The 22,288-nt window shown below is 32.7% G+C and overlaps 2 protein-coding genes across 2 annotated transcripts; both read left to right on the forward strand.

Annotated features, from left to right (window-relative positions):
- Nucleotides 1-7,897: 7,897 nt before the first annotated feature.
- Nucleotides 7,898-8,559, forward strand: LOC103485954 (amino acid permease 3-like). Its single transcript, XM_051085443.1, has 3 exons — nt 7,898-8,062; nt 8,173-8,312; nt 8,410-8,559. The coding sequence occupies exons 1-3, from the start codon at nt 7,921-7,923 to the stop codon at nt 8,434-8,436; spliced, it is 309 nt and encodes a 102-aa protein (XP_050941400.1). The 5' UTR covers nt 7,898-7,920; the 3' UTR covers nt 8,437-8,559.
- A 6,782-nt stretch (nt 8,560-15,341) lies between these two features.
- On the forward strand, nt 15,342-20,843 carry LOC103485899 (TPR repeat-containing protein ZIP4). Its single transcript, XM_008443653.3, has 6 exons — nt 15,342-16,769; nt 18,100-18,289; nt 18,404-18,436; nt 18,570-19,193; nt 19,529-20,175; nt 20,514-20,843. Exons 1-5 carry the CDS (start codon nt 15,415-15,417, stop codon nt 20,165-20,167), a joined length of 2,841 nt encoding a protein of 946 aa, XP_008441875.2. The 5' UTR covers nt 15,342-15,414; the 3' UTR covers nt 20,168-20,175; nt 20,514-20,843.
- Nucleotides 20,844-22,288: the final 1,445 nt, after the last annotated feature.

Below are 22,288 nucleotides of genomic sequence, written 5' to 3' on the forward strand. Positions count from 1 at the left end.
TATAAAGCATGCTCTAAGTTTACTTACATTCTCAAATTTAAAAATGTCGATGTTTAGAGTCCTCCAGTCACTTGTTTCCAAACATCTCCATGTTACAATTGGTGGCCGTTCGTTGTAAGCTTTCTTCCAAACCCAACATCTAAATTGGAAAGTCTTGGTATTTTCTCAAAAGCCCAATAGACTAAAGCTAGGGAAAAACCCTTGAAGGTATATAGCATCCTTGTCACTGTAGGATGTTTTTTTGAAGAACTGATATGTTAGGATGTATGATAACCTTCCCCATGGATAGCCTTTGAAGATTTCTTCATTATCCAATATGTCTACATGTAAGAGATTTATGTGGTTGTGTTGCTTCTTAGGAATTAAAAAAACTTCTAAGATATAGAGGTTAACTAGTTTTTCTTTCAATGAGTCTTCCTTGTTGCACAACACTTTGAAAGTTCCTTCTATATCTCTTCTTGTTATAAAGTCATCATGATGGAAAATTGCATTTTTTAGACCATTTTCTTTTCTTTCTCCTAGATTTAACTCAGGAAATTTGTGACCTTTTAGTTGAGTCACAAAACAAAAGTCTTTCAGCTCAAATTCTGCTATATGTCCATTGAAGTTGAAAGCAAGGACATTAGTTTTTTTTGTATGACATTGTTTTCTTAATAGAAAATTCAGGAATTGTATTGGTATTTTTGGCCATTTTAATGTTAAGGAACTAGCCAAAAGGATTGTTTGTTAAAACTCAAGAAAGAATTCTTTTGTTTATTTTTGACTTGATCTGATTCAATGTTTCTAAACTGTAGCATATAGTAATTCTAAGATTTTTTTAGTCATCTTCCATAATAATATCATTTGGATAGTGTTTCACCTGTTGAATGACATAACAAATAGTATGTTTTAAACAAAGGTAAGTTTTAACAAATTTACAAATGCAGAGCGCTATAAAGAAAAAGATACATAAATATACAATGCTATACAGACTCACATTCTAGTTTATTACCTTTATTCTTTTTTCTTTCTTCACTTTTCTTTCTTCTGTCTTTGCTTTACACCTTATTGATTTGCTACACGATGCTTGTTGATTCTTGCTCACCATCTATTTGTAAAAAAGAAGATTAATATAAATTATATTCAATGAAATATATACAATCAATATAGAAACAGATATCTTTGTATGTGGGATAGATCGTGATAGATATAGATTGATCGAAATGAATATAGATTAAGACCTCTTTGTATGCGATATAAATCGTGGTAGATATATATAGATGATGGAGATAGATCGAAATGAATATAGATTTAGACCTTGTCGTATGCGATATAGATTGTGGTAGATATATGTAAATGTTGGAGATAGAGTGAAATGAACATATATTCAAACCTTTATGTATGCAAGTCAGATCATCAATCGCGATAGTTCTGTTGAAGTAGTTACTAGGATATAAATGATTGACGAGGAAGACGATGAACGAAAATGTCTGAGCAAATTCCTTCATCTTTTTATAGTCCCTTCATTTCTATGACATTTTTGTAATTACGATTTATTGGAGTTTCTATAAATGTTCGTTTATACTTATACTTATATAAACAATCGCTGAAATTTCTCTACATGATCGTGTATACTTAAACTTTTTCGTCATCTTTTACTGTTTATTAACTTATCGTTTATATATATATGATTATCGTTTATATTTTCAAACACGATCAGACATACATATGAGATAATCGTTAGGGATAATTTATGCAATCGTTAAAGTATTTTGTTATCGTTTAGCATTTATTTTTTATCGTTTATGTATTTTTTAATTTACCAGATTGTGTATCAATTCTATATTATTCTACACGATACCGTCTAATAATCGTTTATAAATATTAGTTGGGCGCGCAGATGATTAATCTCGTGTTTGTTGAGGTATTTTTGGCATTTCGCATTATGGGCCTATGGACTTTTTTCGTTTCTAAAATTGTTCTATAGAGGGTAAATAACTTGCCGCTTTGTTATATTATTGAAAAGACCCTTAAAGTTTAATTAAAATATAAACTTTATACTATAATGTATCACCATACATTATATTAATTCCCAAAGTAAATTTGAACATTTCAAATTAAAACTAATACAAATAAATCTCATTATCCTTTACGAGCTAGGAAGGAGACCAAATGGACCTACAGCAAGCTACAATGATATGAGATTAATTGACTAAACTCATTAACCACATTAATCAATATTCGTTAACTGTGTGTACACTCCACTAAAGACTCACAACTGAACTCTTCTCACTGAAGATATATTTTTGTATCCACGAATATAGACCAATACCAGTAAGTTAGTCTTTTACAAGTGTTCGTAACATCAGCTGGGTCAAATTACCATTTTATCCTAGGGTTACTTATAGTCCTTAAATACCAGTGCTCCTCTAATGAACAACTTGTTTATGGTCCAACCACTAAACAGAAACTCATCTCGTACCATAGAGAGGGTAGGATCCTTTGTTCAAGTCCCAGAGACACCATTTAAGGGAATACTCATCTACTTACCCTAAAGTCAGGAATGAGTGAATTCCATCTTGTGTGATTATGTTCCCAGCTCTCCACTCGATCTTGTCCCGAAAATGATAAGCATATTAAGTTGGCAATCTGGTCACTCTCACCCGTACAAATAAAAGGACAATCCCTCGCGAACAGGAGTTCATCATACACTCAGGATTAAGACTAAGTTACCTAGGTCATCCTAATGAAATAGAAACCTAACTAGTCAACGGAGTTACATCTAATGATTTCTATTTTGCAATTCGGTCTTATGAAAACTCATTGCATATGATACCCTCACTTGCATGTCACCTACACAAACGCGTTGGATCATTGTGTTTGTATCAAATACAAAGTGAGCCATATCCATATTGTTACCAGGATAAGGTACCCAACCTTAACCCTATACTACAGGTCCTTTAAGCTGATCTCGAACATTGATCCTTGTATATCTCTGCATACTGTTCAAGACTTATCAAATAGCTTAAGATGTTAGTTTATTGAATTTAGGTTATTAAGACAAAACTAATAATATAATCAATAACACTTATTGAATTTATAGTAATAAGACTTTATTAATAACGGTCAATGGATTATATTTACTATCTACGAGTTTTAGGATATAAAACCCAACAATGACGTATTAGTAGACTTGGCCAGTAAGGCAGATCAAAGAAGATACTTCTTTCTATCCAGTTTAAAGCTATCTTTTTTTTAATCTTTCAGTGATGGATGTTTACTCATCACTGGAAACTCAAGGAAATCTACTTGTTCCAAGATATCATGCCCATTCAGAACAACCAGAGGAGGCTTACGCTCTACACTTCCACCATGTAACTTCTACGCCAAACATGATTATCAGGAAGATAACGTTGGTGTCCCATGAAAGCTATTTTTCATCTTATCCCAAATGACAATTTATCTCTCATGCATATGGGACATGCCCGATACTCTTTCGTACTCCATCCAGATAAATCACCATATACTGGAAAGTTATTAATAGTCCATAACAAAGCTGTGTACAATTGAAAAAACTTACCGATAAGAGAATCCTACGTACAATTGGAAAAACTTACCGATAAGAAAATCATACGTATGAACACCAAGACTCCATAACTGTTTTAGTTCCTCAATCAAGGGTTGGAGGTAAACATCAATTTTCCTACTGGGAGATCATGGACCGTGTATTAGCAATGACATGAAGAAGTTGGACTCTTTCATGCATTTTCAAAGTGCCAAATTGTAAGGAATTAACACCACATGCCACATGCTGTAGGTAGTATTCATATCCCCAAAAGGATTGAACCCATCAGAAGCTAATCCCAAACGAACATTCTGTGGATCTAAAGTGAACTCAGAAAATTCATAATAAAAATGCTTCCATCCCTTTGCATCAGCTGGATGTCTCAACACGTCATCTGTTTCGACTCATTTATTCTAATGTCATCTCATTTCATACAAGTCTTCTTATGATACAAACAACCTCTGTAATCTAGGTATCAATGGAAAGTGTCGCAATACCTTTTGCGTGATTTTTTCCCTTTGATAGAACTAGCCTTGTACCGAGACTCACCATAAGTTGGACAATGTGTCAAATCAGTGAACTTCTTCCAATACAACACACAATCGTACTTACATGCATGAGTAGTCATGTATCCCAAGCCCAAGTTACACAACTTTCATTTCGCTTCATAGAAAGAACTAGGGATAGAAGTACCATACATTGGTAATGCACGTTTTAACAGTTGTAATAACATGTCAAATGACTTGTTACTCTAATCGTTAAGAACCTTGACGTGCATCAACATAATCAAAAAGTTGAAGGATGAAAATTTATAACAGTCGGGGTATAGCTTACAATGAGCTTGGTTTAATAACTCCTGAAATAAATTCATCGTTTCCTCTTCTACACCATTATTTGAATGACATGTCATTCTCCAAACCTTCCTCCATTGTTTCTTTTTCATGTTCGATCATAGCTTATAAATCATACAACATTCCCAACATTTCATTATCTTCAGAAAATAAATTAATATTGGTTCCTTCAATATGGAAAAGGTCACTGCTAGTTAATTCCTTCATGGAAAGGGTCACTACTAGTTCCTTCATCAAATCTTTCTATACCTCTATACAAGTTCATTGGCTCTCCATGATACACTCATTTTGTGTAGGAGGGGCACATTCTAATGGTTAATAAATACCTCTCCACACCCCGAATGAGTCCCCACTAGAAGAAATCTGGCCTTTAATGTCAGGTGAAAAAAATGAAAAATGAGCTTTAATGTCGGTTTTCAAAAGGCGGATGTTTAATGTCGGTTTTGAACTGACATTAAAGATAGAGCTTTAATGTCGGTTTAAAACTGACATTAAACATCCTACTTTTTGAGAACTGACATTAAAGCTCATTTTATTTTTTATTTACTTTTTTAAAATTTTGTAAAAAATTGAAGATTTCTCTCTCTTACTTTACTCTTTTCTCAAACCCACAATTTTTCTTTCTAAACCAAATTCAAAATTTTCTCCCTTAATTTTTAATTTCCCTCCAACCTATATTTTATTTCTCTCTTTTAATTTTTTTTTTCCAAAAGTTTAAACTTGTGTTTTCTTTTCCCTTTTTCTCTATATTTTTCTTTTTCCCTCATTTCCCACCAAATTTCCTTTCATTTTCCTCTTACCCATTGTTTTTCCCTTCTTCCCCTTCCCCACGATTTTTCCATTCCTTCCAAAGTTAATCACTCCTGCCCCATCGCCGCACCTCAGCCGATGCCTCATCGTATGCCTCCAATGCTGACTCCAGTCGCAAGCTCAACCAAATCCGACTCCAGCCGCCTCCTTCATCTCCACTAGCCCTAATTTCCAAATCCCACAATAACATCCCAATTTGAAGGACTTCTTCTCTAAAGGAAATAATAATGGGAATAAAAGGAGAAAAGGTAGTTTTGTGTTGGGATTGGAAAAGATTCGAAAGTACTTTCATATACCAATATCAGAAGCAGCAAAAGAGATGAATGTTGGTTTGACAGTGCTTAAAAGAAGATGTAGACAACTTAATTTCATGAGATGGCCTCATAGAAAACATAAGAGCTTGAATTCTCTCATCCAAAATGTGAAGGTATGTGTATCATTTATAAGTTGCCATCCACGTTGGATGTTGTTGGATAAAAATTTGGTTCTCAGTTTTTGGAAAACCTATAAGTACTCACTGATCTACATCCGACTTTTTTGACTTACTATCTACTCTTTACTAATAGTTTTTAAAATAAAAAATAGTTTTCGAATAAAACCTTTCCTTTCCATGAACTTTTATTATACATACGTAAGAAAAGTAGATGTAAATGTTGATTATTGGGTGTTAATGTTGATGAATGTTATTTGTTTGGCAGGAAATGGGGTTAACAAATGAGGTAAAAGGGTTAGAGGAGCACAAGAGGCTATCGGAGGAAATGCCAAATATGGACCTCACCCACACAATCAAAAGGCTAAGGCAAGCTTGCTTCAAAGCCAATTACAAGAAAAACAGAAGACTTAGGTCCAATAATATTGCTTCTCTTCATCACTAACCTTTAATTACTTCTCTAGTCGTTACTGAACAATATATCCCTTCTTTATTTCTTTACTTAATGAATGTGTTAAAATTTTCCTTATGAGTTAAATACCTAGACTTATAGATAATTTTCTCTGCAATTAAAACTTGTGGGAGCTTTGACTGTTTTTTTAGGTTTTCTACGGATCATCGTATTTATGTTCTTGATTTTTACTGTTGTTGTAGGTCATTCTTCTAGTAGTATCTCCATATAAATTTTTAGTTTTGGCTTATGCATAGAAAATTTTGTATTGATGATAGTTATTAATTCTATTGATTTAAAATTAGATATGTGCCTATGATTTTATACGTGTTTTTTTAAAGGATATGGTATTGTTCGTGTTGAATTTATCACTAAAAAACGTTTGCTGTAAGAGACAAAGTAAGAAATTGTTATTACATCAAGTTTTGGAAATATCTCCTATCTTTCATTTATATTTGTTGTTTAATTTCAAGTTTAGAAAAAAGTAGCAACGTGATCTACTTTTAAGAGTTTTGATTTTTTTTTAGAATTAAAAGTTTTGATTTAGTTCTTATAGTTTGGTTAAATTTTCAATGTCGACTCTATGGTTTGAATTTAATTTTAAGTCTCTATGATCTAAAATTTCATTTTTTGTATTCCATAATTTAGTATGTGGTTTTTTTTTCACTGTTACTGAGGTGGTTATTGAAGGCTTAAAAATTTGAGGGAAAATTGAGATTCTCTGTAGGATAGAAATAATGTTGTGAACCAGAAGTTACAGGGTTGAAAAGGATATGTCTGATTTTTATGGATTGTGTTCTTTAATTATTGGGTAAGTCAAGATTTTGAAGTTTAGTTTGGTCCCTAGAACTATTTTCTTTTCTGACTTCACTATGTGAATGACTTTTTAAAATGAAAATATGGTTGTTGTTGTAAGTTCTTATTATCTTCTCTATCATTAAATTGCCCTCTCTATGTATAAATGCATGTATTATTAAAAGTAGTATGTTGCTATCTTTATATGCAATGGTACTTTTGAGCAAAGAAACTTTGATGCTTGGATCTGGTTATATCCTAATGATATAGTAGTTGGTAATATATTTTTCCAGGTCAATTTCTACCAGAGGAATCCAATATTTAAGTCTCTATCAACTATGGTTAGTGGAATGGTAAATCATCCCTTCATTTGGTGCCTTTTCATTATGGCTCTTTGGCGTAAAGTTTTCTAACTTTTAACTTGACAAGGGGATGTGTGTTTCTAGGAGAATCATTGCCGATCTGTATAAAATGAGTATGTGCTATTAATAATGTAGGAAGGAAGTTGCATTACGTCAGAGAGAGGTATTTACAACATCAAATACTTAACATTTATGATCGTGAACATAAGGAAGGTTAGCTCTCACCATTGAAATAATTAGTGCATTGAAGTTGCTAAGATGCCATATTTTTTTGCAACTTTTATCAATGGATGGATCAATAAAGATCCTGAAAACTCCTTAGTAAGTAACATCATCTCTCAATACTCCTTGTAAAATCGGTGTGTGCATTCTTCAAATGATTTAGATTGTGTTGAGAAATGATGGATGATTAATAATGTAAACAAGTTCATTGGATTCAAAAGCATATATTCATCAATGTTCGACATTCAAGAAAATTGCGGACTCTGCTATATGTGATAGTTGCTGAAATAGCATTCTTCTAGTACGCAACTTGATGCTAAAGCTTAAGCTCATAACGACTTAGTTGCAGTTTTTCATTTTGTGTAAGTGGTGGGAAATTGTCAAATTGTCAAATTGTCAAATTCTTTCATGCAAGTGGTAGGAAAGATCCATGCCAAATTAACAGCAATCCTTATATGATAGGTTTTGGTATTGTAGAGATAATATTTTCCCAAATTAAAGACTTCGATCAACTTTGGTGGCTCTCCATTGTTGCTTCTGTTATGTCTTTTACTTACTCAACTATTGGACTTGGCCTTGGAGTTGCTCAAATTACTGGTAAATCCCATTAAACACATGGATCATAGTATAGTATTTAAAACCTTTTTAATGCGATTTTAAGATGAAGATTGTGACTGTACTGTTCTTGTTTTGATTGTTTGCTTTAGCAAATGGGAAAATTGGAGGGAGTTTAACTGGAATTAGCATAGGAACTGTCACTCAAACACAAAAAGTATGGAGGAGCTTCCAAGCTCTTGGAGACATTGCTTTTGCCTACTCATACTCGATTATCCTCATTGAAATTCAGGTACGAATCTCGAAAAAAATCGATGTGCTTTTCCTTTTCCTTTTTTTGTTCTTTTTTCAATTTGATTGATGGAGGTATGTTATGTTTTGTGGAACAGGACACTCTAAAATCTCCACCTTCATAGGCTAAGACAATGAAGAAGGCAACTCAAGTGAGTTTGTCGGTGACAACGCTTTTTTATATGTTGTGTGGCGCTGCTGGCTACGCCGCATTCGGGGACATGGCATCGGGAAACCTACTCACTGGGTTCGGGTTTTATATATAAATACAATATTAAGATTTCATTTTGTGTATGCAAATGTAAAAGACAAATATTAAAGTTTCTAAAATAATATTAATTTTATTGATTTGTTGGCCTGAGAAAAAATATTTATTTACACGAATCGACTGTCAGTTTATAAAAAATGAAAAATAATGCAGCAATTAAATAAAAATAAATTTGTAAAAATGGATCCAAAAACAAGGCTTTAATGTCGTTTTTAAACTGACATTATTGGGGATCTATAATGTCGGTTATAAACTGACATCAAAGCCCAACTGACATTAAAAGGCTTCAATAACACTATGAAAGATGTCGGTTGAAAACCGACATTAAAGGCCTTTAATGTCAGTTTTAAACCGACAATAAAGATGCCTTTAATGTCGCTTTTAAACCGACATTAAAGTCCAACCGACATTAAAGGCCTTTAATAACGCTCGCAAAGATGTCGGTCGTCAAGTGACATTAAAGGCCAGATTTCTTGTAGTGCCCAATTCGAGTTCATACATCTCTTGCATGGACATTTTATCCACCCGTATTCATCGACGTGATACTTCGTAACGTCTAAGAATTTGAAAACTCCCTCTCTATGCTCAACCAATATCTTATTCCTAATGTTCATCCAACTCTTGTCCATCATTAAAAAGCTAGAACATAAATCTTGCACTAAGGGCAACCATAATTCTAACTAAATAAATGCACCCTTGTTTCTAACAAACAACCAGTGTTCACAAATAATGAACTACAGGGTACCATAACTGCAATGTAGCCACAACACATCAATAAAAATTTCAAATTCTTTAATTTTATCAAAATTCTTCAATAATTCACAATTTCGATAATAATTATTCCCTAACATATTACAATTGTTAAAATTTCATTCACATATATAATTTAGTTCTTAAAAAATTAAATATACATTATAACTAAAACATTCTAATAATTTCAATTTACAATTTAAATTATAAAGATATTTACTTATTCAATCTACAAAATTTTATACATTCTACAATATACGTTATTCCTTAACATACACATACAATATTGATACAATCTACAATTGCATTATTCCCTAACGTATACATACAATCTAATTTATACATACAATATACAATTTATACATACAAAAATCTAATATATATTTTTTAGAGATGAAAAAGAGAATAAAATACACTATTTTCATTGGTAGAGACGACGAACCAAATAGACAGCTTCGCGCGGCAGATAAGAAAGCAACAATGAATGGCAGTACAACAGACCTTCCTCTCCTCTATTTTCTTTCTTTCTCCTTTCTCTTTTTTCTTTTTTTAGCCTGCTTCTATGTTTTATGAATCACAAAACTAAAATGAGAGGGGATCTCCCAACGCTGCCCGAAAACGTCGGGAGAACTCCCCACTCATGACACCGTCACTTATGACGTCGTCGGTTCTCAAAAACCTGCCGACGTAGTCACTTATGGCGTTGTGAGAACCTTGTCAAAAGTAGTCAAAATGTCACATATCTCGCGAAGTTACCAACCCTACGTCGATACAGGTTCGACCTTTCATTACGTCATGCAATTTGGCGTCATGATATGATTGTCAAAAAATTTTAAATGTTCAACCTTGCAAACGCGATCAAAGCAATGTCGGTAAAAGGTTGACTCCCACGACGTCTTGCATGCGACGTCGGAAGTCATTGGGGCAATGGCGATGTGTACATGCATGGCGTTGCGAAAAGTCTATATTATTATTTAAATTAAATATTTTCGCGATGTCTCATCAATCGACATTGTGGAAGCCTCACCCTCCACCGACGTTATTTGTGTGGCGTCGCCAAAGCTCCACACTGCCGACACTTTCTTCACAGCGTCATAAAAAGGTTCTTCTTACGATGTCCCTTTTCTCCATGCCTAATTCGGCGTCGACAGACCTCCGATTTTTTGTAGTGTATTTTCCATTTGTGGATCTGTGAACTTTTTCCATTTTCGAAATTTTTCTATACAGTGTAAATATTTTGCTACTTTGTTATATTTTTTAAAAGACCCAAATTTTTTACTAAAATATTAATTTAGGTTATCTTTAATGTTTTACAACCACGACATTTACATAATAATGTAATTGAGTAGAATTTGAATCAACATAATTTAAGACAAATGAATTGAATGATAAATAATATTTTAAATTAAACTTTAACAACATAAGATTAATAAAATCTATTGTATTACCGTTATTAATTTTGCAACAAGATTTATATGCATTTGATAATTTTAATGTTTTGTAATTATTTTTTTATATTTTAATGAAGTATATAGATTTTATTTTTTACATAATTAAATTATATTTAAACTAGAAAAAAAAAGTGAAAATGTTAGAAAAATTAACCTAAGAAATAAAAAATGATTATGAAACAAATTTATGTTTCTATTTCCTTTTTCAAGATGAAAACATTATCAAACAAACTCTAAATATTTCAATCTTCCATTTTCAATCCTAAAAATATATATTTTTTCTTATTAAAATTGACCTCACCATTTCAATTTCAATTTGATTATTTTTTCCATTAAAATTTCGTTTCCAATTTCAATTTTTTAATTATTTTCTTTACTTTGAAGATTTCAATCTTCGGTTTTTTCTTAAAAATATGTTTTTAAAAATTCAATTATGGTAATATATTTTATTTTAGATTCTTTTATAAAGATATATTTATATCATTAATACTATAATATACTTTTGGGAAACTTACATAAATGTAACAAAACACCAACTATTTACGGTCCATATAATAAAGCTCATAAAGTTAGCCATTTTTTAAAAATTCATAGTTTGCCCTTCCATCTTTATTTTGCGATTCGTCTTTCTTCTTTCTTACACTAGAAGAATTTTGGCCTTTAATGTCGGAAAAGTGTTATTAAAGGCCTTTAATCTCATATCTCATCAAAAATTTCAAACAAATAAATAAAAAAAACCAGTAAGAATTAGACAAGCAAAAATACAATGTCAAGAAATTTAATAAGCAGTGACATTTTTCTCATATTTATGCAACCTTCAAATCTTCATTATATATCACTCTATACATTAACAAGAAGATGATAACAAAATTAAGTAAAACTAATTGTTATACTACTAACGATGAATCAAATTAATGAAAAAATGGAGAGAAGATGATTTTATAAACAAACTTTAAGTAACATACTGAAACATAATGAAAGGAGGAAGTCAACATTTAGAAATGTTGGTGGGCCTATACACTTCAATTCTTTTCTAAGATTCTCAATCCCTATAAAGTCCACAGAAGGATTAGAGTGATGATGAGGATGTGACTTCCAAAAAAATTTATTGATTAGTTTTTCTGTTTGAATAAAACACCTCTAAATTATATATATATATATATATATATATATATATATATATATAATTGAGTTTTAAGGAAGAAAAAGAAAATGTAAAGAGGGAGAATTTACTGGACAAAATTCGAGTCCAAGAAATGGACAGCCGATAAGCATTCATCTCCATAGAACCCATCAGTTCAATATCTTCCTTCTAAAATCAAACACCAAAAATCATCTTTAAAACTCTTCCCTTTTTCGTTTTAATCAGAATGTTACAGAAATAGAGAGTACCATGGGTGGTAAGGATTGTCGACCACATCTCAGATGTCATTGTTCTTATTTTTTCCTGAAAATTCCATGAAAACTTTTCTAGGCAAATCAAAGAACCGAGTTTCTATCAAAATAAGAAATTAGAAAGTGGGTTTAACATGGAATATGAGAAAAAAAAACATCTTAATTACCCTTTCCCCTTCCATCTTCAACATAACCCCCTTCAATTTGCAAACATGAAATTTTGAAGTTGAAGCCCTAGAAAATTCAGACCAAGAAATAAAAGAATTGAAGGAAGATGAAGAGTGTACCTGGTAAGAGGATGTGGAAGTTCCAAAGAAGAAATGGTTTGGAAAATCTGATATTTTGGTTTACATAACCAAATCGTCGTGGGTCGCCATCACCGTCCTAAATGTGGATGGAAAACTGCAGAAGTCGACGAAAAGTCAGACGCGGATGAAGGGTGGAGATATGCAAATTGAAGGGTTTTCGTGGAGAGAAAGAGGGAGATAAAAAGAGTGAAATAAATTTTAATAAATTTGAAAATAAAGAGATAGAAGAGTGAAAGAAATTTGAGATTTGAGAAGAGAATGAAGGAAAATTTGAGATTTGAAAATTTTAGAATTGAGAAAAGAATGAAAGAAATTTGAGAAAGATAGAAAAATCGAGGGTTTGAGAAAAGAGTAAAGTAAGAGAGAGAAAGATTCAATTTTTTACAAAATTAAAAAAATAAAAAAGAGCTTTAATGTCGTTCTAAAAAAGAAAGGATGTTTAATGTCGGTTTTAAACCGACATTAAAGCTCTATCTTTAATGTTGGTTTTAAACCGACATTAAACATCCGCCTCTTTTGAAAACCGACATTAAAGCTCATTTTCATTTTTTCCACCTGATATTAAAGGCTAGATTTCTTCTAGTGCTATTTTTTTATGCAATTTTTTTCCATCATTTTTCTTATTTTTCAATTCTTTATTTACGTTATTTAATCTTTTCATCATTTTTCTTCTTTTTCTATTCTTTTTTTTTTTTTTACTTTTCATCTTTTTTTTCACTGCGATTTCTTTCCATCATCTTTCTTCTTTTCCTTTCTTTTTACGTTGTATACAAAAAATAGCAAAATCTAAAAGATCGTGTATAAAGAATCTTGAAGAAAAATCATTTAGATTGAAGTAGCCAAATGTAAATTATCGTGTAAAAATGTAAAAAATCGTTTAAAAAAAATAAAAGATCGTGTATAAAGAATCTTGAAATAAAATCATTTAGATTGGAGTAGTCAAATGTAAACGAGTAAAAAAAGTAAACGATCGTGTAAAAAAATATAAAAGATCGTGTATAAAAAATCTTGAAAAAAAATCATTTAGATTGGAGTAGCCAAATGTAAACGATCGTTTAAAAAAAGTAAACGATCGTGTAAAAGAAATAAAAGATCGTGTATAAAGAATCTTGAAAAAAATCATTTGGATTAGAGTAGCCAAATGTAAACGATCGTGTAAAAAAAGTAAATGATCGTGTAAAGAAATCTAAACGATCGTGTAACAAAAGAATTAGAAAAATCGGGTACCAAATTTTGAAAAAAAAAATCATTTAGATTTGAGTCCCCAAATTTAAAAGGATCGTGTAACCAAATTTAAACGTAACCAAATTAAACGATCGTCTAACAAAATTAAACGATAGAATTGAAAAGATAAATTGTAGTCAAATCTAAACAATCGCGTATAAATTGTAGTTATATCTAAACGATCACAAATATATTACGTGCGCATTATTGACGACGTGGTTGACGGGACATTTTTTGTATTTTACACGGTGAGCCTCTAGGCTTTTTCTGTTTTTGAAATTGTTCTACATAATGTAAATATTTTGCTGCTTTTTTATATTTTTGAAAAGACCCCTATACGTCCAACCAAAATACAAAGATTGAAAAATATAATATTAAAATAAATAAAATATAATAAATAAATAAACAAACAAATAAATAAGAAATTAAAAAAAAATTAGATATTTAGAAAATTTTCAAATTTCTTTCTTCATATTCTTTAAAATCTGTGTCTCTTGCAAATCCACCGGATGTCATTATTTATAGACAATTTGACAAGTATGAATTAGATTACATGACCACTAAGAATGAATATTTTTAAGACATTTGTCAATGTTGTTGGATGATTAAGGAATGACATATGATGGACAGACTTAAATGCATGGGTATCTATATTAATAATGTTTTTAATACTTTCCAATTTCAATTCTTTTAATTAATTTCTTTTCTTTTTTAGATTTCAATTTTCATCTTTTCTTAAAAATATGTTCTAAATATTTAATTGTTTAAATAATGTTATTTAGATGGTTTGATTTCATTTTGAAATTACTATATAAAAATGTATATGATTTTTATTATTAAATAAATAATTCAAAAATATTAAAGATAATTAAACAAACTAAAAAAAATATTAAAGTCGTAAACATGACCCACGACATTGGTCTAACATTTGATCAAACTTAAGCGTAACATGATGATTGGATTAAGGAAAATCGGTTATACGGCCTTGCTTCAAACCAAAACTACAAATAGTTTCGACCCTATTTTTGTCAATAATGTAAAAAACAACATTATCTGAACTTTCTCCATGTGTCTCTTGATTGAAAATTTTAGGCCAATCATAAACTGATACATGGTTGGTTTAAATAGCTCGTCCAATCAAATTGTGTCACCTAGCTGTTAGGCCAAAAATTGAGCTCAAAATCAACCTAACTAAGGTTTCTCTAAACTATAAATAGAAAAGTTCACTCTTTATTTGCTTTAAAAAAAAACAAAATCAAAATAAAAATTTAAAGAATTCAATGGATTGATCTTCAAACAAACTCTCTTCTCCGAGGCATAAATCACAAAATAATAAATTAATTGAAGATAGATTGTATAAAAAATCAATAAATTTAAAGATTGAATTTTATATAGTTGAGAAAAAAGCATCAGAAGATAAAAATAAATAAAATCAGAATTAAATATTCTTGGTCGAAATCTGGTGTAGAACTGTATTCATGAGGATTTTTACACTATTTTGTACTAAAAATAAAGGAATGAAAGTAGTAGAAATTGCTGGAAAGTAAAAATGGCCAAATTCGATATTTTTCTAATGTTTAAATAAAAATGTATTCCAAAGTTTGAAACAAAAGCTACGCACTGCGGCAGTTCATGTTAGTTTGTTAAAAAGAAAAAGAAAAAGAAAAAAAACTCCTTCATTTCACAATCTCCCGCCAAAACCCCCAAATGAGGATCGCAGAAATCCCTTCACCTTCTCAATCTCAATCTCAATCCCAATCCCAATCCCAACGACAACAATCAAATTCACAATTTCGATTCGATCTCTTCAATCCCATTCTTCTCCAAATCGAATCCTTAATCAAGAAGGCTGAGCTCTTCTCCTCCGTTTCCAACGCCGACCACCCTCTCTCTCCGGCCATTCCCGACGACCTCCGCCATTCCCTCACTCATCTCGCTCAATTCACTCCCTTCCCCAATTCCACCAAACTCCACATCTGGAAGCTCAGTTACCGTCTCTGGAACGCTTGTGTCGACCTCTCTAATACTTCCGCCGCCCGCCGATCCTCTACTGACCATGCTAATCTCCGCCATATCGCCTCCGACCTCCTCTATCTTGCCGGCGATGTCCCTGGAGTTCCTTCCCCTGCTGTCAAGTCTGCTTCCTTCTACTACAAGACCGGATTGATATGGCACGGTTTGAAGAATTTCGAACTCGCCTCTAGTTGCTTCGAGAGGGCTTCGGACATCGTCTTGAAGATAGATCTAACTTCAGTCGTCGATTCCGACGCTAAGAAGCTTCTGTTGGATCTGAACATCGCTAGGGCTCGAACGGCCTGGCAGATCTCTGACAGGAATCTTGCAATGGTGCTTCTTAGTCGAGCGAAAGGTTTGATGTTCGGTTCTCCTGAGCACTACAAAGCGCTGGGAGACGAGTACTTGTCGTTTGGGAAGATCGAGTTATCAAAGGGGGAAACTCAAGCGTTCCGCGAGGCTTTGAAGCTGATGAATGAAGCTTTGGATCTGTTTGAGAAAGGTTTGCGTGTAGCAAGAGGTAGAGAGGATATGGTTGAGTTTAAAGCCCTAAGATCCAAGACATTGAGGTTCATTTCAGCTGTTCATTTGCAGGTTGAAGAGTTCGAGAGTGTAATTAAGTGTGTGAGGATTTTGAGAGATGGAGATTGTGGGGATAATCATCCAAGTCTGCCGGTTTTGGCTCTGAAAGCTTGGTTGGGGCTAGGGAGACATGGGGAAGCGGAGAAGGAGCTGCGAGGGATGATTGAGAACAAGGGAATACCGGAGAGCGCTTGGGTTTCGGCTGTGGAGACTTACTTTGAGGCGGTGGGGGGGGCTGGAGCAGAGACCGCCATGGGAGTGTTCATGGGGCTGTTGGGGCGTTGCCATGTGAGTGCGGGGGCGGCGGTGCGAGTGGCTCACAAGGTTGTTGGTCATGGGGGTGAGGTTTCGGAAGTGAGGGCCAGAGTTGCGGCGAAGCTGGTATCAGATGAGAGGGTGTTGACACTTTTTCGTGGAGAGACTGCCGCAAAGCAGAGAAAAGCCATGCACACCCTGCTTTGGAATTGGTAAATACACTCGTACAGTTTTGCTTCTAGTTTTATTTAATTTGTGATAAACGAATGAGTTCATTTATATTGGTCCCTTTTTTATTATATGGTAATTTAAGTTTTAAAAACTTTGATAAAAGTAATAATTTAATAATTTAGCCACTATACTTTATTATGAGTGACTATCATGTGAATACTATCGTTGAGATATAATGGCATTTCTTATATATTAATATCGATTATAAATTATAAGCTCTAACCTTATACCTAAAAAAAGTGATCGGGATCATTGTAAATATAATAAGTAAATTTAAAATATTAGCAAATACAACAACATTTTTTAAAATTTGAAAATATAACAAAATTTGTTTACGTTTATTAAGGATAGAGGTTCATTAATAATAGACGGATTAATCATAAAGTATATTAATAATAGACTATACTATCAGTAATATAAGTTTATTATTGATAGATTTTGTTCTATTTTTAATTTTTTAAATGTTGTTATACATTTAATCATTACTCCTAAAATTGTTATTTATTATAATTACTAAGTAAATTAATTTTGATTTTTTGACATGAATTAAATTGTTATAAATCTGTAAATAGAGTGATTAAATTATTAGATGTTAAAGTTTACACTAAATTGATACAAATTATGAACGTACAACGATTAAATTAGTTAATGATAAGTGAAGATCAAATTATTATTTTCATCGACTGATCTAAGGGGTTTTTTTTAAATAATCTCAGAATCATATGGCTAGGGAAATTTGCGTCAAAAAAAAAAGGAAAAGAAAAGAAAAGTGCATAAGAAAATGCACTGTCATTTTATTAAAAAGGATATTGTATTGTGACAACCATGAAAGATCATGTTCATTTCTAATGTTGATGAAATACAAGAGAAGTCCTAAATTTTGTTTTGCCTAGATTCTTATATTTAGTGCACCTTTTCGTCCCTTTTTGATATGTATTTGAAAAGTTCACCTTTTAGTCTTTGAATTTTCAAACCTTCTGTTTTAATGTTTAAACCTTGCATGAAATTAACTTTTTGCGTTGGATGAGCATTTTTTCAATAAGTATTTAGTAAAACCGTCTTTGTACATTTAATTACTAGGTTAGGTGCTATTATTTGAAATAGAATCAAATTTTTTGTTGAATGATGAATGAAAAATTGCCTATAGGGATTAAAATCGGAAGACTAAAATAATAGTTGGAAAATATGAAAGATTAAAACATAAACATGAAGTTTAGAGAATGAAATAAAATAAATATTAGACATAAATTGTTGGTATCTCTATCTGATAGTTTATTTTCAGTATTCACTGTCCCTTTTTTTCCTCTCCAGTGCCGCAGATCATTTTCGGTCAAAAGGTTACGAGATTAGTGCTGAGATGTTTGAGAAATCAATGCTTTACATTCCATACGACATTGAAAATAGAAATCTTCGGGCCAAAGGCTTTAGAGTTCTATGTCTTTGCTATCTTGGTCTCTCTCAGCTTGATCGAGCTCAGGAATATGTCAATGAGGCTGAAAAGGTATGATAAACCATCAAAGGAAGCGGAAGTAAATCAATTTCTAAGAATCTGGGTCTCAAAACTTTTCAAGACCTTGCATGATATTTATATTGCTATTCTTCTTCTTTTCTGCAGCTAGAACCCAGCATAGCTTCTGCTTTCCTGAAGGTACTCGATCTCCTTCCATATTACACATGTTATAAATATAATGCAGGATTATCAGATCTATCTTCTATGATATTGTTCTGATATACCTTACTAAATGATTGATTGAATTTGATTTTTATCTTTGCTTGTGCAGTTCAAAATCTCTCTTCTAAAGAATGACAATACAACGGCCATCAATCAGATTCAATCCATGATGTCCTGCCATGATTTTACGCCAGACTTTTTCTCACTCTCTGCTCATGAAGCTGTTGCTTGCCGTGCTTTTCCCGTTGCAGTTGCCTCTCTTAATAGCTTATTAGATTTTTATTCCACAGGAAAATCTATTCCAACAAGAGAAGTGATTGTATTACGCACCTTAGTTACCATCCTCACTCAAGAATCCAACGATGACTCGGCAATCCTTAGAGTTCTCGAACGCGCTTGTGACAGGGCTGTTGAACTTGGGGCTGGTTGCTTCTTTGGGGAAGCAGAAGTAGGGAAGCGGGAACAAAAGTGGTTTGCTGTGGCTTGTTGGAACTTTGGGACAAAAACGGGGAGGGAGAGGAAGTTTGAATTATGCTCAGAATTTATGCATTTGGCTTCGAAATTTTACGCTGCTTTGGCTGATAAAGAGCAAGTCGAAGAACACAATGTCTTAGTTTTTAGATCACTAACTTTAACTGTAACTGCTATGATAGCTTCTGAAGAACAGACAAAGACCACATTGACAAACGCAAAAATCAAAGAAGCCAAAGAATTGTTAGATAGAGCTGGTAAGGTAAGAACCCCTTTTCTTTTTCCTCCCTCCTTGGGTTGATATCATGTAGAATGTAAGTTGGTCGGTGCGTTTTCTTTGTAGCTAGATTAAAAGCTGAAACTAAAATTTGAAACCCAATGGACTGATGAAAATTGGTAAAATTTGTCTAAACTGATCCTATTTCACTACTTTCTAGTTTTGTACTTGTGAAAATTGAATCTGCCAATCGACCAGTATACTCTAACTTCAACCCCTCTACACTTAGTTTGAGTGAGATTTTCAAGCTCTCTTTTCTTTATATTACATTATGAACTTGCTTTTTATCAGCTGAGATTGAAAAAGTTCTATTTATGCAGATTATGAAGTTAATATCCACGGAGAACCAAGTCAACAACGAAGAGATTCATCGTCAAGAAGCAGAGAACTTTTTCATCTACACAGTCACTGCCTATGATATACATGGAAGGCTAAACGATACAGTGTCACAACAACAGCTGGTGAAAAGTTTTGTGAGCTCAAAGGTTTGCAATTCTAAATATCTTCTTCAGATTGGCCTATACGCTTTGCAAGGTCCCCGATTCAATCAAGAAGTAGCCGACTTGGCACTCAAAGAGTGTCTATCAGCGCAACTCTCTTCCCCATCGCCGGACTATCAAACCGTTGCGCTTGTTTTCCGGAAACTTGTTGGCATAACAAGCATTAACAAGGGCGAGGGAGATGATGGGGCTGTGTATGAAATGTACCTACGAGTTTATAGGATAATGGTGGGGCTGAAGGAAGGTGAGTATCCATTGGAAGAGGGGAAATGGCTTGCCATGACAGCATGGAACCGAGCATCTGTGCCTGTGAGGATGGGACAGTGTGAAATGGCAAAGAAATGGATGGATTTGGGGATGGAAATAGCGAGGCATGTTGGAGGAATGGAGACTTACAGCTCATGCATGGAGGAGTTCGTTAATGGCTTCCAGAACAAATTCTCTATGCACACAGAATGATTTTAACAGTGAGTATCCAATTTATGCAACTTTTTTTTTTCTCTCATTTTGGCATGTGAATACTAACATAGTAAAACAATGAAGAGGAAAAGGAGAAGTAGAAACACAGCTAAAACACACATTTTATGTATGTCATGGTTTTCGATTCAATTAAGGAGTTTGCTAGTGTGCCCTAAAGGTTTACAAAATATATGGGCTGCTACTTAAAAGGCTCATTTAAAAAGAAAATCCATTTGCGAACGAAGTGACGTATTATTAACTTTCCATGTTGATTTCAGTTAGGTGGCTTTCCTTTTTTTTTTTTTTTTTTTTTTTTCTGTTTCTCCTTCATTTATTCCCTTTTCAGAAATTTTTTATATGGATGACCTCTTTTCCGGTCCAAATGTAATGAAGCCAAGGCAACATATTAGTCAAGATTTTGCTGACCATGTGCGTGCATCACACATCGTGCAATTACTAAACAACCATGCCAATTTTTCTGACCATCTTCAGCATGTGTGGTGGTTCTGGATGTTTGCTGTTCGCTACTCACTCTTGTTCAGCTCGATGTTCATTCTTGCACTTGTTTTCACTCTTACTTTTGTTACTCGTTTTTGATCCTTGCTATGTATATTTTTAATATGAACAAACATAGTGTAATTTCTACTTTCTTATTTTCTAATCTTAAATTTCATTTTCAATAATGGAGCGATGATTGAGAATGAGTAACGAGAGAGGGAGAGGAAGAGCAATAAAAAAGAATGAGTGTTGAGACGAGCAAGAATGAGTAACTAGAATTGAAGTTTGAGGGTCACCACACAATACCATGAAGGTTTTCTATGTTTATTTATTTCATTGCGTGATGCAAGTAGATGTCCAGAAAAAGAAAACTTTGAACCTTTAGTTACTAAAAATTGGGTGTTTTTTCATTTGACCTCTTACGTCTTAGAAATGAGCTATCTACGAACAAAAACACAAGTTAACCTTGTAAAATTCATTGGTCGTTCTAATCCAACCTAAACACATTGGTGAAACAGAGTGAAAATTGGAAATGGGAAGCATCAATACTGAACAACAAATTTTAGACACACCAATTATTGAAAACTCATTCGAATACAAACAAAATAACAAGCTCTTGCCCCTATCGAATAAAAATTCAGCATCCACGAAGATTTAGAACAATTTCGATCATTTGATTTGAATGAAGTGAAATGCACATGAATCAGGGATTGTTTCAGAAACTCAATGCTTGAAATTGCTTGCATTGAAGTCGATGTTTATGGTATTTTCAAATCGATAACTCAATTCTATAGATAATATGGAACGACTCAATCTTCAAATCTAATGAAACTAAAATGTTGTGTCTTAGGACACTATCAAATTTGGAACCTCATACTTATTCTCTAATGAGATATCTATTTGCATCATGATTTTTTCTTAAACACGTGCTTGCCAATTGAAGTCGTCGTCCTTCACGATATTGTAGTAGAGTTTGGCTGTGATTTTTAAAATATCAACAGCTATTTATTTGTACTTTAATGTTCAATACAAATTATTCCATGAAGTTATTACAACGTAGCTGTCTCATAATAACCGTTGGATGTTTGATTTAAAAAGTTTATGTTTCGTTTAATAACTATTAGTTATAGTTAAAGTACTTTTCTATCCCACGTTCAATGTTAAAATCATTCTATCCAGATTGTAGTGACTTTATCAATTAGTAATTCTTTTTTTTTTCAGCACCAAATACTTTGATCAATCACACCATAACTCACCACTCTTTGTTGGGACGTTGAAAACCTTCTTAATAAAATAAGATCTCCTGGATTTTCTCTTCAATATATTTTCAACTAGTGTATGTTACTTTATACGATACTCCTCAGCCTAATAGTTACATCTCAAATGCTCATCATCTACAAGTCGTAGTTTATATGATATTAACCATTTTAGATTTAAGTTGCTAGGTATTTCCTTTTTTAGTTCAACTAAAAAATTCTTACATCTTGTCTTATTTACATTGAAATACTTTTTGAATGGTTTCTTAAGTTATTTTATTTTATTTTCGATAAAGCAAACTACCTACAGACTTCACAACTAACTATTATCTAACCTCTTGTCATAAATCAAGGGAAGAATACTTGA

The sequence above is a fragment of the Cucumis melo genome, chromosome 5, assembly GCF_025177605.1.
Source record: "Cucumis melo cultivar AY chromosome 5, USDA_Cmelo_AY_1.0, whole genome shotgun sequence".
NCBI classification, from domain to species: Eukaryota; Viridiplantae; Streptophyta; class Magnoliopsida; order Cucurbitales; family Cucurbitaceae; genus Cucumis; species Cucumis melo.